The sequence below is a fragment of the Astatotilapia calliptera genome, chromosome 10 (assembly GCF_900246225.1).
Source record: "Astatotilapia calliptera chromosome 10, fAstCal1.2, whole genome shotgun sequence".
NCBI classification, from domain to species: Eukaryota; Metazoa; Chordata; class Actinopteri; order Cichliformes; family Cichlidae; genus Astatotilapia; species Astatotilapia calliptera.
The window spans coordinates 5,047,243-5,074,535 of NC_039311.1; the positions used below are offsets into that span (position 1 = coordinate 5,047,243).

The 27,293-nt window shown below is 41.9% G+C and overlaps 1 protein-coding gene across 2 annotated transcripts; it reads right to left on the reverse strand.

The window, feature by feature from the left end:
- cfap58 (cilia and flagella associated protein 58) lies at positions 1-25,970 on the reverse strand. 2 transcript variants are annotated; one of them, XM_026181816.1, is made up of 19 exons: positions 25,658-25,970; positions 23,995-24,264; positions 23,664-23,812; positions 23,425-23,575; positions 22,871-23,065; positions 21,176-21,313; positions 20,831-20,990; positions 20,144-20,226; positions 17,555-17,746; positions 17,306-17,467; positions 16,984-17,130; positions 15,424-15,564; positions 15,132-15,355; positions 14,675-14,783; positions 14,486-14,590; positions 14,173-14,292; positions 13,838-13,962; positions 13,641-13,740; positions 1-416 (listed from the first exon to the last, which is right to left on the reverse strand). In XM_026181816.1, the coding sequence occupies exons 1-19, from the start codon at positions 25,661-25,663 to the stop codon at positions 9-11; spliced, it is 2,985 nt and encodes a 994-aa protein (XP_026037601.1). In that variant the 5' UTR covers positions 25,664-25,970; the 3' UTR covers positions 1-8. The 2 variants fall into 2 exon arrangements, with proteins under 2 accessions (XP_026037601.1, XP_026037602.1); XM_026181817.1 differs by lacking the exons at positions 23,425-23,575; positions 23,664-23,812; positions 23,995-24,264; positions 25,658-25,970 and adding an exon at positions 23,153-23,271.
- Between the last annotated feature and the right edge of the window lie 1,323 nt (positions 25,971-27,293).

The window sequence follows — 27,293 nt, forward strand, 5'->3', positions numbered from 1 at the left end:
AGGAGAATTCAGGGAGGTGAAGTGTAGTGTGAGCTTTGGTCTGTATCCCTACCCTCACCCGTTAGCCCACAGACACCCTTATCTGTCCTCCTACAGCCCGTTGTTTTCCAATCAATAGGCAGCCAACCCAGCTCATTCAGAGCCTGCGCACTGCCAGGTCCTGTGACGATATCAGCTCTCCTCACCCTCCCTTTCCCCACGCTTGCTTCCCTCACTAACCTCTCTTTCTCTCTTTGTCCCAGCCCCTTCCTGCTCTCCCTGCCTGCCAGCATTAATTCCCTAATATTCATGAAGTAGGAAGGAGGGGAGGCAAGGGGCTTTGGTAGGAGATGATGCTTGTAGCGAGGTAGCCCACTGTGTACACACAGTGTGAGCATCTTTTCTTTTGTTGTCTGCTTTGACATTCTGCCATAGACCTGAACACACAGAGAGGAAAATATAGCTTAAAATTAATTTATAGATATATACATATATACGAAAAACATCTTAAATATGGAACGCCAGGACTGCCATAATGAATTAATTAAATACACCATTAAATAATTAATTAAATGTGTCAATAATTAATTAAAATTGGAATTAATTAATTAAATAAATAGTTATGACACATGTAATTAATTAATTATTGACACATTTAATTAATTATTTATGTATTTCACATTTTAATTAATTATTGACACATTTAATTAATTAATTATTGACACATTTAATTAATTATTTATGTATTTCACATTTTAATTAATTATTGACACATTTAATTAATTATTGACACATTTAATTAATTATTTAATGATATATTTATTTATTTCATTTTGGCAGTCCCGGCGCCTGGCTCTCGTCATGAAATAATTTTATCTGTCAGCCTCACCCATCAAACTCAGGGGGCGGGGTTAACGCTGCCCATGCAGCTTCTCTAACATTTGATTGGTTGCCGTGCAAAGTAAGTCAAAACAGGTCGATCCTAGATAATCGATTGCTTGTGTAGACTTGGGGCAGCCAGTTATCCCAGAATGCAGATCAAATCACAGGCAGCAATGGTGGTGGTGTAGTTTTAAAATACCCCGTTTTTCTGTCACCAGCTACACTTTTAACAGTCTTTTAGCCGCGAATGTCGCGCCGTATGTCTGGTCAGGTTGTCAACATAGAACATGCTTGCAAAAGTGCTCAGATGTTTTCAGAGATTTCACTAGCTCTGCTAACAGTTAGCATGCAGAGCGCACCGAGGGGGTACATTAACCGGTTTGTTTACATATTCCACTCTCCGTGTTCCACATGTTGCATTCGCAGATTCTCATTTTCACCGAACGATCGTCTCTTTCCGCCTGGTCTTGTGTCTCTGTGCTTCTGTAACATAAAGAACGAGCTGACATTTTTCTCACGAAACCAGCGATCAGCTCAGCAGACCCTCAGTTTACCTGCATGCATCCTCCTCCTCATCTGTCAGCTGTTTAACACCTGCTGCTAATTCAAGAAACACGCCTACGTTACCTGGTGATAGTCACAGTTTAACTGGGCAGCCGGTGCTCGATATAAAGCAATGTCAGCGCATTTTTCTGCACAAGATAAGTAAATATAGTGTTTTCCCCGAGCGCAGAGCTGCTGGAGCTCGTTTCCTTACAGAGCACTTTATAGGCGAACAGCTTCATCAGCGGCTGATGTCCAATCACCAGCACACAGCTTTCAAACCTCAGCTGAGTTTTAGCTCTCAGTGGTTAAACGCTGGACTTCATTCACTCAGGTTCTGTCTGTCGGGTCACGTTTACTTCGCTGTTTTATTTACAACTGAGCAAATCGGTTTGGCTGAGGTTAAAGTTACGTTTCATAACTGCATAGTTTCACAGACGTTTAATGGTTCACTGGCACATGTGTTAGACTGAACTATCATCTAAATATCATCTGTTTTTTAATAGTTATTCAACTGTATTCTAAGCACCAGCTGTCTGTTAGAATGTGATTTTTTTTCTCTCTCTGTTGGCAGAGGTATAAAAATGCGCAGGAAAATCTGACGTGCATGGCGAACTTCACCGACGATATTTAGGGAGGAATAAACACACATCAAACATAAATGAACCATTTGTCTGTCTCCATAATTGAGAGAATTTTCTCTTCTTATATCAACACTCTCTCTCTCTCTCTCTTTTTTTTTTTTGCTTTTTCGGTCATGTTATGTTTACCTGTCAAAGGCTTGTTACAAACTATGAAACACATTGTGCAGACTTCTGGATGTTAGAAGAAAACGAATACTGCTCATGAATGAGACTAAAGGCAGGAAGGTGTCCTTTAAAACTAAACATGTTAATAGGACCTCCCTGTTTATATCATAGTTTATGATATAGCACGTGTATTTCAGTAATAGCCTGCTGAGGCCACTATACGTGCTGGCCTCATATCAAATGTGAAGGCAGACTGAGTCTATGTTTGACGTTTGTTTATATCTAATCTTCCTTTTCAAACATTTAAACAGCAGCGAGTCTGCAGCTGAGGGAATACAAATTCAAATTGTCGGAACAGGTTTGCTCGTTTCTTGGATTCATTTGGTGATTTATTAAATGTATAACTGTAATTCTAATCTGCTGCTGAGTCTCTTACACTTTTCTTTATGCTGTATATTTTCACGTCTCTGGAATAGTTGGCAGTTAGATAGTCAGCTGGGAAACTCATGGAGCTGAGGATATCGTGGATATGCTGACCTCGCTGCGTGGTGTACAGAGCGAGGTCAGCATGATTAATATTCACAATAAAAATATTAGCCGAACATCATGAAGTCTGTATGTGTTTCATAGTGTCGAACAACCTTTGTACAGTTAAAGCCAGCAGTTACTACATGACGGAAACACCAACGTTATCTCTTTTATGTGTTTATACACAGGTCACGCTGATTACTGAACAAAAACCCAAAGATCAGATGTTAAACAGATTTGCTCTCTCTCCTCCTTAAACATTGTGGCATGAATAAGGCACGGCGGGACCACAGAGCGACGTTCAGAGCCAACTTTATTTGATTCACATCACACCACACCACCACCAACCCCTGAGTCCCCGTGTTTTAACACGGCGGGCGTGATTGCGGATGCCGTGCAGGTGCGTCCGCACGGCCCCGCAGACCACGCCCCACCACATACCCCCATCGCCCGATTGAGGCCGGGGAGTGATCCGGCCAAACCTACTCCCCCCCGCGACCTGGGGCGAGACTCGGCCCCTACACATCGGCGCCCCAGCCCCCGACCAAGCGACGGGGAAGCGTCCGTTCTGGTGGCCGCCCGCGCATCCAGCGGCAACGGCGAAGCTGGTCCGGAGGTCGGCCGCGTAGCAAGCGGACACGGCCCCACCGGCATGGCCGTGTGCTCCTGCACACAGGCGGCTGGGCAGACGCCAGGCGCGCAGAATCGACTGGTGGCAGCGAGGCTGGACTAGCCAGCCCGCCGATCCCCGGCCTAGCGGGGCTGTCCCGCTCCTCTGCCTCCAACTCCGGCTGCACAGGCTGCCCTGGAGCAGGGACCTCCGTCTCCCCGCACAGCTGCTCCGCCACCGCCTCCGCCACTCCCGTTTGGAGCGGCTCCCCGCACTGCGCCTCCGCCCCCAGCAGGCACCGCCCCTCGCCCCCCTCCGGGTGGAGCGACTCCTCTGCCTCCGGCAGGTGTAGACCCTCGCCCGCCTCGTCCTCGGCCTCCGATTGGAGCGGCTCCTCCACCGCTCCCGGCAGGAGCAGCCCTTCACCCGGCTGCTGCTCCTCCTCCTCCGGCAGGCTCGGACCCCCGCGTGGCTCGTCCACCACCTCCGGCTGCCGAGGTGACCCACACGGCTCCTCCACTGTCCTCGAGACACACTTGTGGGGGTGGCGCCCAGGCCCAGAGCAGCGCTGCCAGCTCTGCCATCTTCCCCAGGTGGCGTTCGCTCTCCTGCCGCAGCTCCTCCTGTTGGCGACGCACCTCCGCCGCCTGCTTCCGCTGGGTGGCCGCTATTTCGGCCACCATCTCGGCCAGCTCTTTCCTTTCCTGGCTCTGGTAGGTACCCGCCATGCCGCCTCCTGGGTTTCGGCACCAATGTGGCATGAATAAGGCACGGCGGGACCACAGAGCGACGTTCAGAGCCAACTTTATTTGATTCACATCACACCACACCACCACCAACCCCTCAGTCCCCGTGTTTTAACACGGCGGGCGTGATTGCGGATGCCGTGCAGGTGCGTCCGCACGGCCCCGCAGACCACGCCCCACCACAACATGTTTTTAATGTTAGTTATAATTCAGAATTGGCGACTGAAACACGTAGGACACATAAGAACATCAGGAAATAAAACACCGATAAATATAACCTCAGTAAAAGAAGTCAGCGGGGGTTACTACAGCTGTGTACCGGGGCCTGCGCTTTGTCGGTGGGATTGCTTGCGAGGCGAGCGGGTCTATCCCACGCTTTGCCGTGAGACTGGGACGACATCTCCGAAATCATCGAAACACTTTTGCAAAGAGGCTGTATCTTGACAAACCGACCAGACACATGAAGATTAAACCACTACATTCTCGGCTAAAAAAATATTAAAACAGTATTTGGTAACACACAAACAGGGTTTTTCAAAGCTCAGTTCTGTTAGCTTCCACATGCCGGTTGTTGTGTGCTAGAAACAATGGCCACCAGGCCAAAGCAATGGTTTTGACTCGATCAGCGTTAACCCCGCCCCCTGAGTTTGATGGGTGAGGCTGACAGATAAAATTATTTCATGATGAGAGCCAGGCGTCAGGACTGCCAAAATGAAATAAATAAATATATCATTAAATAATTAATTAAATGTGTCAATAATTAATTAAATGTGTCAATAATTAATTAAATGTGTCAATAATTAATTAAAATGTGAAATACATAAATAATTAATTAAATGTGTCAATAATTAATTAATTACATATATCATAACTATTTATTTAATTAATTAATTCCAATTTTAATTAATTATTGCCACATTTAATTAATTATTTAATGGTGTATTTAATTAATTCATTATGGCAGTCCTGGCGTTCCATACTTAAAAACATGCTTTGTTTTTTAAATGATGATGGAAATGCAAAGGAAAATGCAGAGATAGACACAAGGTAATGATTCATATACTGGAATATAAACCAGTGGCACTCTTAGGTTTTCTCATGTTTTCTCACATATACAAGTCAGATTTATCTTCAGTCCCCTTTTGAGTTGTTCCAAAAGGAAGATTAGGGGGAAACAATCTGCCTGTTAAAATATGAATTTATCTTTGAGTAGCTCAGGGTTTCACAAGAATTTCTGCATATGTTTAAATTATGGTACACATATCTTTTTGGGTTTGTAAGTCTGCCTGAACACAAGAAGGCAGGAATACTGAGATAAACTAGGAAGCTCAAAGAAACCTGGTTCACAACTTACCTATCTCCAAAAGGTTTACATAGCATTCCAAAGAGTTGGAATACTATGTAAGACACAAACAAAAACAAGATTTACAAATCTGTTAAACCCAAACCTGTTTACTTTAGAACATAGAAAACATATGAAATGTTTGAACTGAGAGATTTTACTGTTTGTTACTATTAGCTCATTAGCAAGTGGTGCTAAAAAGAAACAGCTTTGTAACTAGATGAGTTAATACCATGTAACATGACTGGGTATAATCTACAAAATGCATCTACAAAATGTTGAAAAATTTCAGAATAAGAAGTCAAATTGAACAGGATACAGAAACCATCTTCTCCCAGCCAAAGTTTATTTGAAAAAGAAACTTAAAATGACCTCATGTTTTTCCTTAAAGGATGCATTTTCTCATATTTGGCAGCAGTAATAAACAATGTGATGCCTTTTTCATCCAAGCCTGTGATTTAAATCCAGTTAATCCCTACTTTCGACTCTGTGGTCAAGGTTTAGACCTTTCAGAAAGGTCCATCTGGGCCAGTATGAACATGTGCACTCACATAACAGTTTGTATGTTACTGTCACACTCTGATGCTCAAGTTTCCAAATATCAAAACAAGATCTTCACTTCGGCCAGAAACATCCAGCTCTGAGCAATACATGAGAGGACTAGACTTATTAAAGGTTTCACAGAAAATTAGCAACCAGAGAGAGTTCTGTGCATGCTCTGTGTGTTTTCCCACTTATTTTAAACAGTGATGCTGTGATATTATTTGGACATTTTTCCTGCAACCCAGCACTTCATGAATATTTTCATTTTGTATTTGGTGACAACCATACAAATGAAAAAATGTTAATGAATAATATCCTAGAACTGAAACTGGCAGCTTCAGCAGTCACAGGCAGAGAGGAGTGTTGCGTATGACGTCAATACATAGGAGGTGCTGCCCTGGCCTGCTCACAGGCGTGCAGTGTAAAATCAGCATGCGCACTGCAACAAGCCAACAAAAGCCTGCACACACCATCTTCATTAGCCTGCGTGAGCAGCTGCTTCTTCAAGCGAAAAAGAGAAAAAAAGGAAGAAAGGAGACATGTCCTGTCAGAGGCCTCGCAGTACTACAGCAACACAGCTCACACAGTCCAGACTGGTTGCCATGGTTATACTGTAACAGCACTGGAAGAGGAATAACTCCATATATATATATATATATATATATATATATATATATATATATATATATATATATATATATATATATCCATCCATCCATTCGCTTCCGCTTATCCTTTTCAGGGTCGCGGGGGGCGCTGGAGCCTATCCCAGCTGTCATAGGGCGAAAGGCGGGGTACATATATATATATATATATATATATATATATATGCTAAACAAGGGTGGAGGAATTTGTGTGCAAATAGTCATGAACTACTACACAAATAAAAGTATTTTATTTGAAAATGGGGATAATAAATGCACAACGTATAAAAGAGTGCGTGTTCCTGTGTTATTCCACGTAAACATGTTGCTATCACGCCTCAGTGATGAACACACCTTCAACCCACGAAGAATCGTCAACAAACAGCTGTAGCTTTCACAGGACTTTCACACGAACTCAGTTAAATTATCATGACTTGCTGCACACTGTGTGCCCAAGCTGCTATAAAAATGTACTGATTATTTATTTTAGGGCCACATGTAATACTGTCCCACCAGAAAACGTCTGTTTCTTTAAGGGTTGCACCTATAATTGTGCTCGCACTTATAATGATCACATGGTATCATTTGGGTTGCTGTGCTGAAAACAAATACATGTATGTTCTATTTATAATAGATTGTTTCTTCTGATAAGGCATGAGCCAATGAAGTGGTATGTTTTTTCGCTTGTTTGTTAGTAGGATTATATGTAACCACCAAGCCAAATTTTAGGAAACTTGGTGGAGAGTAGGAGCATGGGAAATGAGATCACAGTCTTTAAAATAGCTTATTCACAAACGATCCTCCTCCTGACTGTCCTTCTAGTTTAAATATATATTTTCTTTTATTCCTGGCAAAGAAAACTATAAAATCATGTCTAAGTAATTTGGTAGATGGAATGCACTGTGGTGAGTATTTTGCTGACATCTTGTGGAGATGACAGGGATATCATATTAACTTACTGAAATGTTTCACGTTTTATAACTGAATGATCCGAGGTAAAAATAAAAAAAAATAAAAAATACAGACAGAAGTACAGATACTTGTGTTAAAAAATACTGTAGTAAAAGTTGAAATACTTTTTTTACTCGAGTAAAAGTGAAAAAGTACAGACTCTGAAATGTACTCAAAGTAGAAACAGGCAACAGGTAAAGTATTTTCTGTTGCCTACATGGAAGAGGATGACTTCACACCTAAACAGAAAAATGAGTACAGTCTGGGGTTACAGTGGGATTTGGCAACACTGAGATCTGTAGCTTTTAATATCAGGTATGACAACGCGATAAAAGTCTTTTTTTATTAAATCTCATGAAAATAGGCTTCCAGTACAATATTCTGAACAGATTCTGAATACTACATTTGACAAATTTTTTAAAGCTTGTATTGTTAAACAGAATGTGAAGTCTTTTTAAAATGCTTTAGATGGCAATAAACTAACTAACTAGAAGCAAAAACTGCTGCTGAGTGAATGTGTGAAAGACGGAGGTTTGAACGAAAGAAAGCATTTATATTAAAACATTTTATATGTATGCAAGTTCCTTTACAGACAGATGAGTCAACATCTGGTTAGCATAGATCTATGGCAGAGCCCAGAAAGATCAAGACTCAGAATAGCACAACATTTAACAATCATGAACTCGATTAGATAGCACACACATCAGAACACTGCAAAACACATGAGTAATGTTCACATTATTCTCTTATTTTAAAAATGAAGAAACTGAATGTTTTACTGCCTGAGCAATCTGTAGTGGTTGATGTATAGTTTAATGGTCAAATGGAGAAACAGTGAAGCCCAGATGGAGCTGTGCTGATGCTGTGGCTGTGAAAACTGAACACACGGGATTCTTTATTCTTTTCCATTCATACAATCATGTACAAATTGTTAGATTGGATCATTATATCCATCAGATATATATTATTGGGAGGTATAGTGTGCTTCATAAATAAACCCTAAAGTTGTTTGGTGCCCATCAGCAATGTTCCCTCTAATTTTTCATGTGTCTGAGCGAACACACAAACTCCCTGAGCGGACACTTGGACCACTGTGAGCAACATTAGACGTGTGCACTGTGGTCACGCCAGCATCGAATCCATCCAGGTTACATGGTTTATTAAAATAATCAAATTACAGCGTTTACATTTATGTTAGACTACTTTTAATTAACTGCTTTAGCCCACTTACAATGAAAATGTAAAAAAAATCTTGTTCATGACCTGTGTAGCATGTTAACACTATTGTAAGTAAAAATAACTTGAACTCCAATTTTGAAAACACAACTTTCTTTTTTTATTTATTGTTTTGTATAAAGCTCTGACTTGTATTATGAGTCTGTGGTCTGGGAGAGAGTCCTGTAACTCTCTGTCTGCAAAATACAGTATATAATGACCAATGTTGGGCAATTAATTATATAGTTACTTCTTCAAAAAAGTAACTGAGTTTTGCAAACATCAAAGTTTTTTGCAGCTGTTTACCTAAAAATGCAGCCAAGGTGTTTTTTTAAATAAACATTTCAAACTATTTACAGAACAATCAGCTGTTCTGCATCACATTTGATGCCACACAAATTATTTGTGTCACTCCAAAACTAATTTCTGTCCACTATGAGATGAAGGAGAACAACAGCCTGATACCTGCAGGTCTGACAACAGGAGATGTATCACTCCTGTAACACCTGTAACAGTCGCCTCATTGTTCTGACACACACAACAAAACTATTGACTACACTACACACTAACGACACAAGATTTGCGCTTAACGTCGCAAATCTCTCACATCTCAAAACACCGCCGTCACTCCTAAAACTTCCCCCTTTCCTAAACAACTACATGCCATGTTGCCATGTCATTCTTTGATTGGTCGACATGGTACATTTTTCGACCAATAGGAAAGGGTGGGGTTTTTTGGTTTTGTTTTTGCTCACAGGCGGAGAGCGTTTTCCCTATAAAACGCTGTTTTTACGTTTCTTCCTGCAGTAAATATAAATAACGATAGTATTCAGGAAGAAAACCAAACATTGCAGATATTTTTATCATAACTCTGCTTTTCGTGCCCTATCAACACAATTTAAAAACTGGTATAAAGTCCAGACTTTTTCTGTCAATTGTTCCGTCTGTCCTGCTCACATCTCCAATGGTTGTACACGTTGTCATTAACGTGGCTTCACTCCACATCAGCCACGCCGCTTTGCTAGCTAAAACACCGGTGTCGGCACATAAGGACGCTGTCATAGCCTGTCAACGACGTTGATTAGCTGCGTATATACGAATGTGAATCGCATCATTGGGATAAGGTGGCATACAGTGGGGCAAAAAAGTATTTAGTCAGCCACCGATTGTGCAAGTTCCCCCACTTAAAATGATGACAGAAGTCAGTAATTTGCACCAGAGGTACACTTCAACTGTGAGAGACAGAATGTGAAAAAAAAATCCATGAATCCACATGGTAGGATTTGTAAAGAATTGATTCGTAAATTAGGGTGGAAAATAAGTATTTGGTCACCTCAAACAAGGAAAATCTCTGGCTCTCACAGACCTGTAACGTTTTCTGTAAGAAGCTTTTCTGTCCCCCACTCGTTACCTGTATGAATGGCACCTGTTTGAACTCATCATCTGTATCAAAGACACCTGTCCACAGCCTCAAACAGTCAGACTCCAAACTCCGCCATGGCCAAGACCAAAGAGCTTTCGAAGGACACCAGGAAAAGTATTGTAGACCTGCACCAGACTGGGAAGAGTGAATCTACAATAGGCAAGCAGCTTGGTGTGAAAAAATCAACTGTGGGAGCAATCATCAGAAAATGGAAGACATACAAGACCACTGATAATCTCCCTCGATCTGGGGCTCCACGCAAGATCTCATCCCGTGGGGTCAAAATGATCATGAGAACGGTGAGCAAAGATCCCAGAACCACACGGGGGGACCTGGTGAATGACCTGCAGAGAGCTGGGACCAAAGTAACAAAGGTCACCATCAGTAACACACTACAACGGCAGGGAATCAAATCCCGCAGTGCCAGACGTGTTCCGCTGCTGAAGCCAGTGCATGTCCAGGCCCGTCTGAAGTTTGCCAGAGAGCACAAGGTTAAATACACGTAGACATTGAGGGCTAGCAGGAGGGACCATGCACTTACCTGCTGCTCTCTGGCAGGTAGCTCCATGCCCTCCTGGGTTTTAAATGCACCTTAGAACACACATGCATCAACACTACAATGAGCGGGTGGAGGGAGGTTTGGAGTCTTCTCTCACCCCCGTTCTCTGCGACCTGCTGGAGCGGGGGGGATAGGAGGAGGAGTTGGCCGTCCGACTGCGGTCTGGAGTGTGGGGCCTCCCTGCTGCTGCGGAGTCGGGGCGGTCTGCCTCCCCCCACCGCAGGGAAAAGGGTAACACCACCTGGGTCTGGGTGCAGTTCCCCCTCCAGGGGCAAGGGTACCTAGACCCGGTTCGTAGAGTACGCTTGGGGAGTGTGATCGTGTGTACAGCGTCTCTTTATGTCTGTCTCCACGTTGGTTGAGTGTGGAGTAAGTGCATATGAGAGCATGAGGGTGGGAATGGATGTTTGTGTCTGTGTGTGCCTGTATTTCTGTGTCTATATGTCAGGTTGGGTGTCAGGCGCCACCTCTCTGGGGACATCTCAGGCCCGCCAAGGTTTGGAGGCCTATCTCCCCCCACCACCACTTCCCCTGCCAGTGGCGGACTCCCTCAGACATCGGTGCGTTGGTGGTTCTTTGTGTCCGGGGATGGGCGTCCAGGTACACACCGGCTCACTCCTTGGCGGCCGCTTATCGGGGCCTGGAGCCTGGGGCTTGCTCGGGCCACTTCGGAGGTGGGGTGCCCCCGGCCTCTCGGCCTGGGGCTCGGTCACTCAGGCACGGCTGGCTGCCGGCGGAGCTCACGGGCGCGTCACTGCAACTCCCCCTGGCTTCTGCTCCGCGGCTGCTGAGTGAGCCCTCATCTGGGACTCTCCTCAGCTCTTTCTGGGACAGTGGCGCGGCTGCCCCTCTGTTGGTCTTCCTTGGTCTCTTGTGTTCTGGGGGCCTCTGGATGTCTGGAGTTTTGATCTCCTCCATACCTGCTTCATGCCCTGGAGGACGGGGCTGTGGCCCCCCCACACCCTCTAGCAGATCATTACATGAAGGAACCTTTTAAAAAACAAAAAACAAGCGCGTCCATGCTCACAGGTGTACACACGGGTGATCACACCCACAAACTACACCCTTTTTGGCTCCTACCTCAAAGCACACTGTGTTCTGTTGATCTTATGTGCTGCACAATAATGTTTAATATTTAGTATTTACTGTCATATTCCCATATATCATTGTGATGTTGTTTATTCTATTACTCTTGTTCTCTTCTGCTTGCTTTCTTTTTTCTTTCTCAGCAGGTGATCCAGGTGATTGATATATGCATTTTTTTTCTTTTTTTTTTCTGCTCATTCTGTTGGTTTATGTTTTTTGCCCTTCTCCCCCGTCCCTCTTCTCAGCTGTTTCTCTTTCCTTCTTTCTTTCTCCCCTTCTTTCCCCCAGTCAAGTCTGTCCCGTATTCAGTAAGTGAAAATAAAATAAACAATAAAAGGTGAATCAAATGGACCATTACGGCAAGGCTGGGATGGTCAATTTGGTAAAGTAAATCCGTTGGGCATCTTTCTTTGCCTTTAGACAACAATTCTGATGGCAAAAGAGCTAAACGGGACAGGCAAAAAAAAAAAAAAAAAAAGAGCACATGGATGATACAGCGGATTGGGAGAATGTCATGTGGTCAGATGAAACCAAAGTAGAACTTTTTGGTATAAACTCAACTCGTCGTGTTTGGAGGAAGAAGAATACTGAGTTGCATCCCAAGAACACCATACCTACTGTGAAGCATGGGGGTGGAAACATCATGCTATGGGGCTGTTTTTCTGCCAAGGGGACAGGACGACTGATCCGTGTTAAGGACAGAATGAATGGGGCCATGTATCGTGAGATTTTGAGCCAAAACCTCCTTCCATCAGTGAGAACTTTGAAGATGAAACGAGGCTGGGTCTTCCAACATGACAATGATCCAAAACACACCGCCCGGGCAACAAAGGAGTGGCTCCGTAAGAAGCATTTGAAAGTCCTGGAGTGGCCTAGCCAGTCTCCAGACCTCAACCCCATAGAAAATCTGTGGCGGGAGTTGAAAGTCCGTGTTGCTCGGCGACAGCCCCAAAACATCACTGCTCTCGAGAAGATCTGCATGGAGGAATGGGCCAAAATACCAGCTACTGTGTGTGCAAACCTGGTAAAGACCTATAGTAAACGTTTGACCTCTGTTATTGCCAACAAAGGTTATGTTACAAAGTATTGAGTTGTATTTTTGTTATTGACCAAATACTTATTTTCCACCCTAATTTACGAATCAATTCTTTACAAATCCTACCATGTGGATTCATGGATATTTTTTTTTTCACATTCTGTCTCTCACAGTTGAAGTGTACCTCTGGTGCAAATTACTGACCTCTGTCATCATTTTAGGTGGGGGAACTTGCACAATCGGTGGCTGACTAAATACTTTTTTGCCCCACTGTAGTTCTAATCCCACACGGGAGCAGCCAGTCACTAACTGACTAACACTGCAAAACAGAATTGTTAAAGTTTTAATTTTAATTTCAATTCAGGTTAGATTTTTTTTTGTGCGCAATGCAGATTTTCTGTGCGCAGAGACCGTGCCAGCAGTGCGCAATTGCACACGCGCGCAGCTTAGAGGGAACATTGCCCATCAGAACCATACTGCTATTTCTAATCTGCGTACAAATATTCTTTCATACCTATATTGCTCTTTTAAGATTTGCATAATCACTCTTATTAAACAAAGCACAATATAAATAAATTCATGCTGGTGTACTGCAGAGCCAAGCTCTTAAAGACCTAAGTACAGGTTTTGCTGGAATTTTGCCAAAGATTTACACACATCAAAAATACTATATTAGAACATAAAACTGAAAGCAACAAATGGTCAACCTTATGCTACTGAGGTCATGGACAGGTGCGAGGTCATGTCATGATTTGTGAACTATTCATTTTGAATGTTTTAGTTTTAGTTAAATTATCTTCTTACAGGGTTATCAACTCTGAAACCTCCTCCTGTAAAATGGGGTTTGCTGCTCAGCTGAGGCAGAAGCTCCGGGTGCTCCACCTTGATCTTTGTCCTCTGCTCACTGAGGAGACACACAGTGAACGAAAGGATGAGCAGCTGAACGTTTTCTCAGTGCGTTATATACTGGAGCTTTTAATTAGAACAAAGATCAGCCTCACCTTTGGAGCTTTTTCTCACTTAGGTATTTCTTCGTAACGTTTGCTAGCTCCGTGGCCAGTCTTTGATTCTCACTTTTATACTCATTCATCTTCGAGTCAAGCATCCTCAACTCTGCTATCAGTGCCTGAAAAATAAGATGGAAAAACATATTTTTGTCAGAGATGTGAGAAACCAGTGCCATCTGTCTAAAATAGATATTAAAAAATACTGTCTTTTATGTTGGTGCCAATTTTCTGACTTTAAAACAATATATATTATTTTATTGAAGTCATTATTTATATCAAAAAAGTAAACGCAAACAAATGATACAAATCTGTAATTTTCTGCACAAGACCTTGAGCTTTTTGGTTCTGTCTCGGATGGTCCACTGACACTGCTGGAGCTGCTCGGCTGCCTCAGGACCTGGCTGCCGGGCCAGAATGTGCTTTAGCTCCACATACAGCTTCTCCTTTTCCTTCATGGTAAAATTAAAAGAAAGGAAGTTATGGGTAAAGTACATGGCTTAAAAGAAGACCATGCATCTGTGAGTCACACTTATTTTTATGCGTAAACTTCAAAAGACTAATGATCCAAAGAGGCTTGTGCAGGTACAAAGCGAAGATCATTAGTTAGATCAGTTAGTTTAAAACAAGTGTTCAGGTGTTCACCTGCAACAAGAGCTCACGTTCCTCAAGGTCTTGGGTTTTGGCGATCAGGCGCTTTTGTAAGGACTGAATCTTACGGATGAGCTCGTATTTACCAGGGTCACTCCCCTGCAAGTCAGTCATTTAGAACATGTGAAAAAGAAAAGCTAGTGCTATGAAAGTTACGAGCTAACACAAGGATAAATCATTCACCTCTAGTTGCCTCCATCTGTGAATATTTATCGGCTTCAGTTGCTCCTCAAGCACGCTGTTCCTTGTTCTCTCTCTGAGCAGCTGCCTCTGCAGATGAAACAGCTCTTGCCTAAAATACAGGATTACATATTAACATAATTTCCATTTAAATTCCGTCAAACTGGAGGCAAAAACAACATTCTACTGCTTCACTCTATTAATTAAGAGTTTAAAAATGAATCCATTGTGAAAATATCACAAGAAATACTGGAATTTTTTAAAGGATCTATGTGAAACAATTTACTGTTTGACAGCAGCGATTCCTACCTAACAATCTTTCCATCTCACTCCTTTTGGCTCTTTTACTCTAAATACTGCGCTCTGCGGGTCCCCTCATTCCTTTTCCTTTTTGTGCTCAATGCTTGTATCTTGCCTTCCTTCTCCTTCTTCACTATTGGCCACAAATGCCTCCCTTTACCTCAGCTCCTCTGTGTTGGGCAAAGTCTTGTCAAGGATGCTTTTCTTGCGTCTGAGCCTCTTGATCTCCAGCTTGAGCAGGCGGATGTCTTCGATCCTCTGCTTGTAGTGAAAGTCCCCCTTGCTTAGGATTGACTGCTGGATTCTGATCTTCTCATACAACAGTGTACGCTCGTCATTGCTATGCAGCAGCTGCTTGCCCAGGCTGTCCCGCTCTCTGATCACCTTGAGAGAACACATAATCAGAGTCTTTTTCTGTCTCTCTCTACCCGTCTATGTTTCTCCTTCTTTACCTGTTCCAGTTGTTTCTTCTGTTGGGTCTGCTCAGCATCAGCATCCGATATTATCTTCTGCAGTTTTTGCTGCTCTGTTTTCTGGCTGTCTACACACTGCTTTGTTTCTTCCAGCTGGAGCTTGATCAGCTGCAATTCTGCCTGTAGGAAATGCAGGAAATTTAGATAGGAGCAAACATGGATTTAATTCAGTTCAAGACAATTTTATCTATATACCACCAATTCATAATTGCAATCCCCCCATTTACATGTATATATTGAAATCTGTCAGTTACTCACTGGAGTAATTCAAATCACTCCAGTGGTTTAATACCTGTGGGTGAAAGCCATCTCCTGTAATGAAATTTATTCTCTAGTGCTGTGTAGTGGATCATTATAAAATTAAAGGCAATCAAAAAAATAGGTGAACAAGACAGGATTTTCAGGAAATACTGTTCAGCCTGAAATGTCAACACAAGTGATTAGAAGTGATGCCAACTGAGTCTAATAAAAAAGCTAGATCACTATATCAGATATAAAACCTCTCAATTTAGCAATATGTGTTTTTATATTACCAATGTTTAGGATTATGATTTATTAAATGAACTTCAGAGATGCTGTGATCCCGAACATTGCAAGAGTTAAAGTAGAAACTGTTTGGTGAGAAGGCAAAAAAGTGGACAGAGGAGTGGGGACCATTTCTTAATAAACTTTCCCAACTGTGATTGGTTGGCTACATTCTTTTTAAAATGCCAATTCCAGTATTGAAGTGGTATTTTTCACAGGGTATTTAAGGTACTCTCTGTTGTCACTCTGCTCTACTCTGCACTGTCTCACAGCAAACATCATTATTTACATTAGCGGTCTAGTATAAGTGCAGACAGATTCATGGTTTCTTATGAACTCTCCCTCACATCTTTTATTCACCCAATTACGATTTCCACTGATGTCATGGATGATAAACAAAAGACACAGAGGGAATTATTCCACTGCAACGCCACTGTACCCTAAATGCAACATGAGAGGAAGCTCAAAATGTCAAGAGTAGTGCAACAAACAGCAGCTGAAGCACGTGGAAAACAACCGTTTTCAAACCTCCCCCCCCCAAAAAAGAAACAGTAAAAACAACAGGCAAACAACAGAGAGAAAATCAACCATTCACGCTCCCATCCACATGTATGGTAAACATGGAAGCACCGCCCAAACAGTCACAGGGAGAAACTCCACACAGTTGGTGTAAACCCAGGATCATCTAGCTTGGAAGTGACTGTGTTGACCAACTGAAGTAATAAGCATTTTCTAGTGAAACACTTCCCTCTACTGGTGAAAGTTTTAGTTACATTTTGCAGAAGGCATTTTGTACTATTTTATAAAAGCATTTATAAAGAAGAATTTAAATCAATTAAATCAATTTTAGAAAACTGTACAATACAGGCAAAACCATCCAGAATGGCAATGGTGGGATTCAAATGAATATATATTTTCACAAGAGTCAAGTTACTAAAAAGACAAATCAGCAGATAAATAAGGACGAGGTCAGACCCACACTCCATCATGAACCGCTGTGGAACCTTTCTGTACCTTGAGGGTCTCGTTTTCTTTCTCTAAGCGTTTGTGCTCCTGTTGATCCTTGGCAAGGGCCAGCTCTTTCCCACTGATCTCATCTCTGAGTCGGGTGACCTGGTTGTTCATGGTCTTCATCTTCCTCTTCATCTCTGCAATCTCTTCCTAAGGGAGAAAGATAGAACACAATGACCACACAGAAAAGGGAAGAAGAGAAAAGATGAAGAGGAATTACAATATAAACATCTGTAAATATGGTGTGTTCAACCTTTCCCTGGTGTAATTAAGCTCTGCTGAGTGATGACACCAGCAGTGATTCACATCATCACTTTGCTATTACCTGAGTTTCAATGAGGTTTTTGCTGTAGAGGTTCCTTTCAGACACGACAGTCTCCAGCAAGTTCTCGTGCTGTTTGAGCTTGCACGCAGCCTCAGTGACCTTCTTCTTCCAGTCAAATATCTCTGTTTCTCTAACTTCTACATCATTCATTTTTTGTTGTACCTGTGGAAAGAGGAAAAGTCCCATTTGTAAAAAAAACCAAAAACGAACAAGCTAATCCAGGAGACTAGCTCCTCCTGCAAGACCTGCCTTCTGTATGAGGTTGCTGGTCTCGTTGATGTAGCGGTCACGCTCTTTCTCCAGCTGCTGGATGATTTTGCGCTGCTTCTGGGCCTCCAGGCGGTAGCCGCTGATCTCGTGCTCCAACGTTTTCTTGTCCTGCTCAAGGAGCTTGACAAGGTTTTGCTGCTTCTCAGTTGACTGCACAGCTTTGATTAAGTTCTGCTCATGGGAATACAAGCATAAAAACAGTAAGCATTAACATAGGCTCCAGCTGCTGAGGACCAAAAGGAAGACACACTCATTTAGTACTGTTATACAGAAACAACTGGTTACTGAATATGAAGAGTGATTGAGGCAAGTACCCTGTAGACCTCTTCTATATCAGTTAATCATAATCACACATTTATCACAACAAAAAATAAATAACAAAAATTCTGAATTAAAAACTGAGAAGTTTAACTATTTTTTTAAACATATGTTCTTGAGTTTGATGTCAGCCTGTGTGTACACAGTCAACAATGTGGAAACCAGTACTGAATCTCTTCTGGTATTACAAACAAAATGATTTTGTGTATTAATGTCTGCATGAAAAATAATATCAATATCGAGCATGTTTTGTCACCAGATTAAAAAACACAAGGTAAAACTCCTCCATCCATAGAAAAGAGAGATATAGACAACATCCAGAACCACTGCTAAGCTCCCAGAGCACAAAATCTTTTAAAACTGGCCTGTGATCTGAATACTCAGATGCCACATCCTCAACAGCAATCATCCAGCTTAAAGCTTTCTTCTTGGTAGAGTACAAAAATACATCCATGAAAACCCTTCATGATTCTGATCCAGCCACAGGAGCACCACAATTCAGGGTACTCTTAGTGCTGGTTCTTAGCCTGGATTAATGGGGAGGGTTGTGTCAGAAAGGGCATCTGGTGTAAAACTTTCTCAAATATATATGTGTGTCATCAGGAATGAGATTTCCACACTGGATCGCTCAGGGCCCAGGTTAACAACAAATCGCCCCGGGTGCTGTTGGGCAGTGCTGATGGAAACTGTGCTACTCTTGGCTGAAGACAAAGCGGGAGGAGGGGGACAGGGTGTGTTAGGAGGCAACGAGAGAGAAGGGAAGTCAGAGAACAAAGCTACCCTGTGTCCACCACAAGACGGGAGCTCAGGCGCTTCTTGGGTCTAGTGGGCTACTACAGATGTTTCTGCTGGAATTTGTCGACAGTAGTGGCTCCTTTGACTCGTTTGTGCAGTCCAAAGGAACCCTTCAATCACAACCAGAGATTGATGAGTTGGGCATTGCTTGCTCAAGAGTACAACATAGACATCAGACATAAGAGAGGTATGGACAATGTGGGTAGCTGGTGCACTGTCCAGGACGCAGTGTTAAACTCCCTAACGAACTCGGTGGTATGTGTTAAAAGTATGTCTGTTTTATTTTATGTAATATTTTATGTGGGGGGGGGGGGGGGGGGGGGGGGGGGGGGGGGGGGGGGTGTTACGGTCGCTGACCTCTAGTGGCTCTCCCTATATGAGAGAGAGCCTTTTCTCCCTCTCCTGTGTTCCAGGTCTGCCTCATGAGCTGCAGCTGAGGTGTGTTACAGCTAGTCAGCCAGGGCATACAGACTGCCATCTCAAACCACCACACCTTGTCTTCTTCCCCCTTTTTGCTCAAGCTGTGAGCTGCAGTGGTTTGGGCAGCAATCTGCGGCTGCGTGTGTGTGAATTTACAACTTTGGTGTAACCTTGGTGTGTTGTGTTTTTTTGTGAGTAAAGGTGTGCCTTTACAAAAATAATAGTGAACCATAGTGGAAGCAGGTAGGGGTTCTCTGACATTTTTGTTTCAATCATTTTCTCCTGTTTTGTGGCCAGTCAGGGAGCTCAGCTAATGCACTTTTGTTTTTCGATAGAGAAAACTCAGTTTGTTTTTAGTTAGAAAGGGGGTGTTTTGTTTGTTGTTTTGGCCTTGGAGACCCTGACGAACAGAGCTTCCCTGTGTTCATACTTGCTTAAGTAGTGTTGTGTAATGAATCGTGTTTTACTGACATCTACCTTGGGGAAGTTTATCATTTCTTTTTCACTTTGTTACCCCCCAACACTTTGCTTTTAAGTGGGGCGTAACATGCTCATAAAAGAACGGGTGAGATGACCCAGCAGCTTTCAATTTGTGTCAAAAGTGCAGAACTCAAACTATATCATCATAGTTTTAATCCTAACAGTGCAGTTAAGTGGACTTGAAGTTTTCATACATATTAGCCTTAGACCACAAAAATAGATTAAAGCCAACAAAATACCCATGCTTATGTACTGGACACATCTCACTGTAAATGAACGTGAACCATAGTGAAAAGCAAACATGTTATATAGTAAATCATCTCAATACATATTTGGGGTTCAGGTATTTGTTTTTGTCTGATATTGCAAAGGAGCATTTACTAGCAGTGGTTTATGCTGCTCTCCCGAAGTGCAGGGATGATTATACAGTATTATAATTATGACCTCAGAGGCTTAAAAAGGTTACGTTGTAATCAGATTCAAAATGAGCACATCCTATAAAATGTCCCAGCTTGGTTGATAGTGTGTCACAGAACTATAAACTATAACGGATACCTTATTTAAGATGTCTCTCTCTCGGATCAGCTCCTCTATGGCTTTCTTGTCAGCTTCTACTTGCTTCTGAGAAGATTCAAGATCTGTAGAGGAAGAAGGGTGATGATTACTAAATGATGTCTGCTCACGGTCAGTTGTGTTGAACATTTCAAAATTGACCATTTTTCTTCCATGAGTGTGGCGCTGTGTCATCTGAAGTCATTTCTCAGGCCTAGAAATTGCACTGAAAAATTACACTGCAATTTAGAAGGCTTTGTGGTGTCTCACTCATTAATGAAAATGACGGTAGCACACAAAAGTAGATCAAACTAACACTTAGTGCTGCATCCCTCTACTCTGTTCTGATCAGGTGTTTGTGTGCATTTCTAACAATCTTAACACTTTCTTACTTTTTGGCCTCATTAAGTCAGCCACCAATACAATATGTATCCATGGCCACAAAAGAAACACGTTCTCCAAACTCCTTCAAAGGATTTTTCATTGCAGGATTTTGTTCGTAATACCAAAAAGCCACTTACATTCTGGCTTACAGTTTTTTTTTTTTTTTTTTTTTATCATAGTGATTACTGTCACTGCCTCAAAATTATATATTATTCAGTATACGCCTGTAAAATTTCTACTTCAAAGTTGCAGATGTCAGACGGTCATGTGCTTGTGTTTCATGAGTCATAAGGTAAGCTCCTTTACCTTTCTCCAGACCAGCGATCTGTGCTTTCAGGGTCTCCCGTTGCACATCCACATCAGCTTTCTGATCCTCTATCTGGTGGAACTTCTTCTGGATGGCTTCTCTCATCTTTGTTTGTTTGGCAACTTCCTGACGCAACTGACTCACCTCCTCCTCTCTCATCTGACCAGTGGGGGCAGCAGGGTGTTTGAAACATTACACACAGTGATGAAAGAGGGATATGGACAGCATATGTCATTGTACATGCAGGACACTGACGCTGACTACATTCTGATATGTCTTAATGAACTCTCTGAACAGTACCATGTTGTGACTGTTTAAGTGTACATTAGTGGACAACAGTGTACCTTAAGCTCATTTATATTCTGTTGATTTTGCAGGGAGAGGTGTTCTTTGGTTGATGACAGCTGCTCACACTCGTGCTGCAGCTTGGTGTTCTTCGTCTGCATCTGCTCCAACTCCTTGGTTGACTTTTCATTCAAAATCTGTTGCAGTTAGAGAACAAATATGTATTCTTTCTTTCAAATCAATTCAATTTTATTCACATATTGCCAAGTCACAAAACCCTGACCTTTAGGTAAGGACCCTAAAATACTAGAAAGAGGCCCTGAGTAAATGTGGTTATCCCAGCTGGACATTTGTCAAATCTAGGAAGGCAGCTAAAGAAAGCTCCAGCCGATCCAGGAGGGAAGGACAACTGCTGCCTAAGAGAAAACCTGTAGTGATCCTGTATGTGTCAGGAGTATCGGAACAGTTGAGACACATTTTTTCTAAAGATTTTTCTCTGTAGTTTTTAAATCCCAAAACAAGGTGTGCCAAAAATTAGTCCACCGCAGGGATCGGGTCCCTCGACACAAACAGAATAACATAGTGTGAGCTGTTAAGTGCCAGGAGGATTCCCAGGATTTATACATCGGGGAAACCAAACAATCTCTGGTGAAGCGGATGGCACAACACAGAAGAGCAACCTCGTCAGGCCAGGACTCCGCAGTTTATGTACACCTACAGGCCAGTGGACACTCTTTCACTGATGAGGATGTTCACATCCTGGACAAGGAGGAACGCTGGTTTGAGCACAGAGTCAAGGAGGCCATTTACGTGAAAAGGGAAAGACCATCTCTGAATCGAGGAGGGGGCCTAAGGGTACATCTATCACCATCTGACAATGCTGTGATTGCAACCATTCCCCACCTGTGTGAATGGGACTCATGGCCATTGATCAATGATCAGTTTACCTTGATCAGTGTTTGTTGATCAATGGTCATGAGAATTTGCATATTAATGATCAAGGAACTGACCCCCAGCTCATTGTTCATTCATTAGCTTCAGTCATTATGCAAATGTCCTGTTTATAAGATTGGGGAAACCTGCAGTCAGCTGAGACTGAAGAAGTCACTTGGATGAGTGACCAAACGTTTCTCCCACTGAAAACGCTGCGTCCAGATGAACACAATCAACCTTTTGGGATTTACTTACCTGGATGATTGAGGATGCATCAAGACAATACTAGAAAGAAGCTGTGTCACTGCAACTCTGCTCTGCCACCTCCAGCTCAGTTTCCTGTCTTTTTCTTTAGTGGCAGCATCAAAACCACACAAAACCTCACTAAAAACCTGTGAAAATTCCCTTTCACTCGTGCTGCTGTCTTTCTATCCCAAATCACCCCTTGCACTTGTTTCCACCCACTCTGCCCTGACTGCACACTCTTCCTCACTTCTTTTTTGGACTGTCTGTTACTTTGTATGGAAGTAACAAGTATGGAAGTTTGAAATTGAAATAGGAGCTAATTCGCTATACTTATTTGTAAAGGTAATTATTACAAATTCTTGTAAAGTAAGAAAAAGTAAGTTTTCGCAAGAATTTGAGGCATTTTTTTTTCCTTTTAAGCACAACATCTAAATATGTAAAATACACAACATACAACTAACAAAAAAGATTCATGCAATAATAACCTATGGTTTTAGCTGAGACAATAACTACAATAGCAGTTACTTTTGAACATGTCACACCAGAAATATAATCCATCCCACTTCCTTGCTTACTTTTAGCTCTTTTAGCTGCTGCTCCAGTTTCTGCTGCTCCTCTTTAGCCTTTTGGCCTTGCAGATTCAGAACTTTGATTTCACCCATCCTGGCCTCCATATCGACATGCATCTGCTTTACCTCCTTATCCAGCTTTTCCTTCAGCCTCATCTCGCGGGAAATCTCATTCTGTTGCACCTGAAGCTCCTGTTGGAGCTGGGTTTAGACAGGAAACAAGCAGTAGTCTGGAGTTAGAGTGGAATTTTATTGTGTTTGTCAGAGTCAATGGTCATGCAATCCTACCTCGAGACCAAAACATGCTAATAGAAACTGCATGAAGTCATCTATAGAACCAGAAAATACTACATTAGTGCATGTTTATGTGTATTGGGGTTTGTTGAGACAGGGGTAATACACTCAGGGGTAGTAATACTGTGTCATATTTGAAAATTATTACAATTCATTTAAATATGTAATTACAGACACCCATTATTAACAGAGTTTCTGTTTTGCAGGCAAAGTTTAAATCACTAATCCTTGCTGTGTGTTGCATTATTAGATACAAATGCTTTTACCTGTGAAATACTCTCCATGGCACGCTCTCGTTTGGCCTCTATCTCTTGCTGGGTTGCAATGGCTTTGTTTAGTTTTTCTCTCAGACCCTCTGCTGTAGTCAGCAGCTTATCCCTCTCTTTGGTCAGCTCATCAATCATGTTAAATAGATCACTAAAAACCAAAAGAAAAAACACACAGACATGTTAAAAATGGTTTAATCCGACATCTGTACAGTCAAAAGAATGGGCCACAGACACACTTCTGTTCTTGGTCCCTGGAAAACCCAGTCTGAATTTCAGCCATTTTTGTTAGGTTGGAAACATCTTCTTGTAGTTTCCTGATTGTCTCTTTGTCCTTCTTCTCTTTATCATGAGCAGCATCAACCATTTTCCAGGCTTTATCCAGCTCCTACAATGTAAGCAAATTATTTTCTTTAGCAGAAGCTACATGATAAAGAAAACGTAAAAAAACAAAAACAAAACATTTCTATACCCGTTACCTCATGATCAGAAAATGATTGCTATGGTCAAGCACCTAAATGAATAAGCTATTCTGCACTATGCTGTAGTTCTTGTGTTCGGGGCACATACCCTTTTTAGTGATGTTATTGTTGTTGCATCTTCCTGGGATAATTTCAGGGCTGCAGCCACCTTAGTTGAGGTGGACACAATCTCTGCATTCAGCTCCCTGCATTTAGACATTAGCCTTTTTTCGTTCTCTCTTGACTTCTTCAGCGCATGGATGAGCTTCTCATACTCCACCCGGATTTTGTCCATGCTCGCATCGCCAACCAGCTCACTGAGGACCAACTGAAACTCTGCCAAGGACTCAAAAGAGTCTTCTCCTGTTGATCCCGTCTCCTGGAAACACAGCAGGTAAACTGTAAGTCTATCAGTCAAATCAACTGTATTTAAAGCACATTTAAAGCAATGTCATTTTATCAGACCAAATACAAATCATAAACCCTTTAACAAAAATCAAAGTAAACATCTATTTTAAAGCACATTTAAATAAAAAGACAAGCAAATTTTATTAAAAATTAAATTAACTATCTCGGTTAAGATTTGGACGGAATGCGTGAGCACCAATAAGAAAATCTGACTCGATAGAAACAAAAAACAAACAAACAAACAAGAGACCTCCCTGACTAAAAGCAAGTGGAAATAATATTTCAGCTGTTGGAGGGCACTTTTTGTGGAAGGTCAGACTATTTCAGGGTCTGGGGGCAACAGCTGTGTCTTAAACCAATTCAGGACTTCTACAAAGCCACGCTGTTGCAAGATATACAGCATTTTCTCATTGAAATATACAAGGCTTTCCCAGAAAAGACATTATCTGGATGACAGCATATGTTGCTCGCAAACGTGCATATACCTCTCAGCATTGATAATGCCTGTCCAGATGTGCAAGCTGCCAGTTCCACTATCACTAATGCATCTCCATAGTATCAGATATGCAGGTCTTTGAAGTGATAGCAAGAGGCCAGATGGTCCCTCTCTTCTTTATTCAAGACGAGGCAGTGTCCATGCACTTCCAACACTAGTTTCAAACTTTGATTCATCTGGCCAAAGAACAGTTCAAATAAATTGCAATTTATGCAAACTATGTTCTCACACAGAGAAATGCTGCTGAGCCCATGCAATGATTTCCATGACAGAGTCCTGCTGTTTTTTAATGAAACACTGCTTGAATGACCAAAAACTGTCGGACTCCAATACTGGTTTTCAGTCTTGCACAGATATTTATCTTTACTTCTGAGAACTTCTGCTTCTCTAAGCTGCTCTTTTTATAGTCAGTCATATTACTGAACTGTTGCCAGTTCACTTAATTGCTTACAAAAAATGTTCCGCATGCTGTTTCTTTTTAGAACCACTTACTTTTTCAGCCTTTTTTTGCCCTGTTCCAGATTTTTTACGACTTGTTACTGTTATCAAATTCAAAATGATCTAATATTTTTAATGAAATAGTAAAATGTCTTGCGCTAAAAAAAAAGATATATTTTCTCTGTTCTGTAATAAATAAAATATGAGTGTATGAGATTTTTTACACAGACTCATGAGGACACTGAGACAATCCTTTCCACAACAGATGAGCCCACTACTTGCTTTATGCTATTATGCGCTAAGTCTAAAATGTCTCTCCTTAGCTTTAATGAAAAGTCAAACAATGACATTTTTCACACCTTAGTTAGCCGTTTAATAGCCAGTGTTCGTCTGTGATACTCTGACTAAACCATTTTCAAGACAAACTTACCTCCATGCTACCAAGTCAAAGTCACTTTATATTTTCTGGGTAAAATTCCTTAGCATAGCACTGGGGTTTCTATCAACAGAGCTGTGTCATTGGTTGCTAAGCAACCGTGATCTCGCGAGAGGCATGGATCTCGAGGATTTACGAAGGAACGGAGCTTCCCTTAGTTTGTACACGCTTTTCTTTTCTGTCTTTATTAATCAGTTTTGATACATATCGTTTTTATGTCTCAGTGACCACAGATGTAGTGACCAGTGGGGTCACGTGAGTTGTCATTCTTTTCTAAGTTTGCACCATGGAGGAAAGTGAGCAAATGTTAGAGAGAATTTAAGAAGATGAAGTCTGACCGCATTCAGCACTTTTACATGCTGATTACAGTGCTCTCCTACGGAACAGGATTAGGGCCAGTGGGAAGAAAAAAAAGTGGGGACGTTCTTTATTTGTCCCCCCAGAATTCTGAGCACACGTTGTTCAGCAGGACCGGTTTGCAGTCGAGGCTGATAACTCAGTCCCCAACCGATCCAGAAATTTACAACCCTCCCTATTTATCACGGCTTGGGACCAGCATTAGAATACACTGGCTTGTGGTGCCCCTATACGGCTGGGCTTTCTAGATGCACAGTTAAAATGCTTACCTGTTATAATAATAATAATGGATTGGATTTATATAGCGCTTTTCAAGGCACCCAAAGCGCTTTACAGTGCCACTACTTCTTGAGCTGTATTTGTTTGTTGATGGGTTTTTCTATGCTGGAAAAATTAAAATAAAATATTGAAAAAAAAAATGCTTACCTGTGCTGCTGTTTTTTTTGTTGGTATTGTTGTTGTTTGTTTGTTTGTTTTTACAAAGAAGAGAATATCAAGCTGTAGGGTTGCTAATTTTCAATAATAGCAAAAACACTCTTATCAGCTAAGAACAGAAAACTGAGTACAGTATAAGTTGTCTGCATCCTCACCAACAATTTAGTTGGGAACAAGAAGATGGGAAAATGCTGATTGATGAGTCTGGATTTCTGCTGTGACATTCTGATGGGAAAGTCAGAATTTGATGTAGACAACATGAAATTATGAATCTATCCAGACTGTAGCTCAAACTGTTGCTGGTTGTGTAATTAAATAACACATCCTACCAACCATGTCCATCCTTTTAGGACCACTGCACACCACTGTTTTACTGGCTGCTTGCAGCAGGATGGCGCACCATGGCACAAAGCTCAAATCAAATTGCTTTCTTGACTATGACAATGAGTTCACTGCACTCAGATGGCCTCCACAGTCACAAATCTGCAGAAACTGTGTAATGTCAGCAGTTCTGAAGGCAATGGGCTATAGTAGCACGTATAAGTGTAGTTACTCTAATGTTCCCTTTCAACTGTAATTGCTTTCCATTAATGTCACTGAAAACTGCCATGTTGCATGATCATCAGCGTAAAAGTAATGTATGCATTTTTAAGTAGTGTTTTACAAAGAAATCTGCAATTTATAGCCAAAATGTCAAAAATATTAACCTCCTAGGACCTGGAGTCCACATATGTGGACATCACATTTTGGGTTGTCTAGACCAAAATACTAAATTTTGCTCTACAAGGGCCTGATATCCACTTACGAGGACATCATACTGCCACTGTTCCATCAAAAT

Coding starts and splice junctions, on each gene's coding strand:
- cfap58 (XM_026181816.1), bottom strand. Junction 15,565..16,983: donor AAGAAAACGAGACCCTCAAG/GTACAGAAAGGT, acceptor CATTTCCTACAG/GCAGAATTGCAGCTGATCAA. Junction 13,963..14,172: donor ACAGAACCAAAAAGCTCAAG/GTCTTGTGCAGA, acceptor CTTATTTTTCAG/GCACTGATAGCAGAGTTGAG.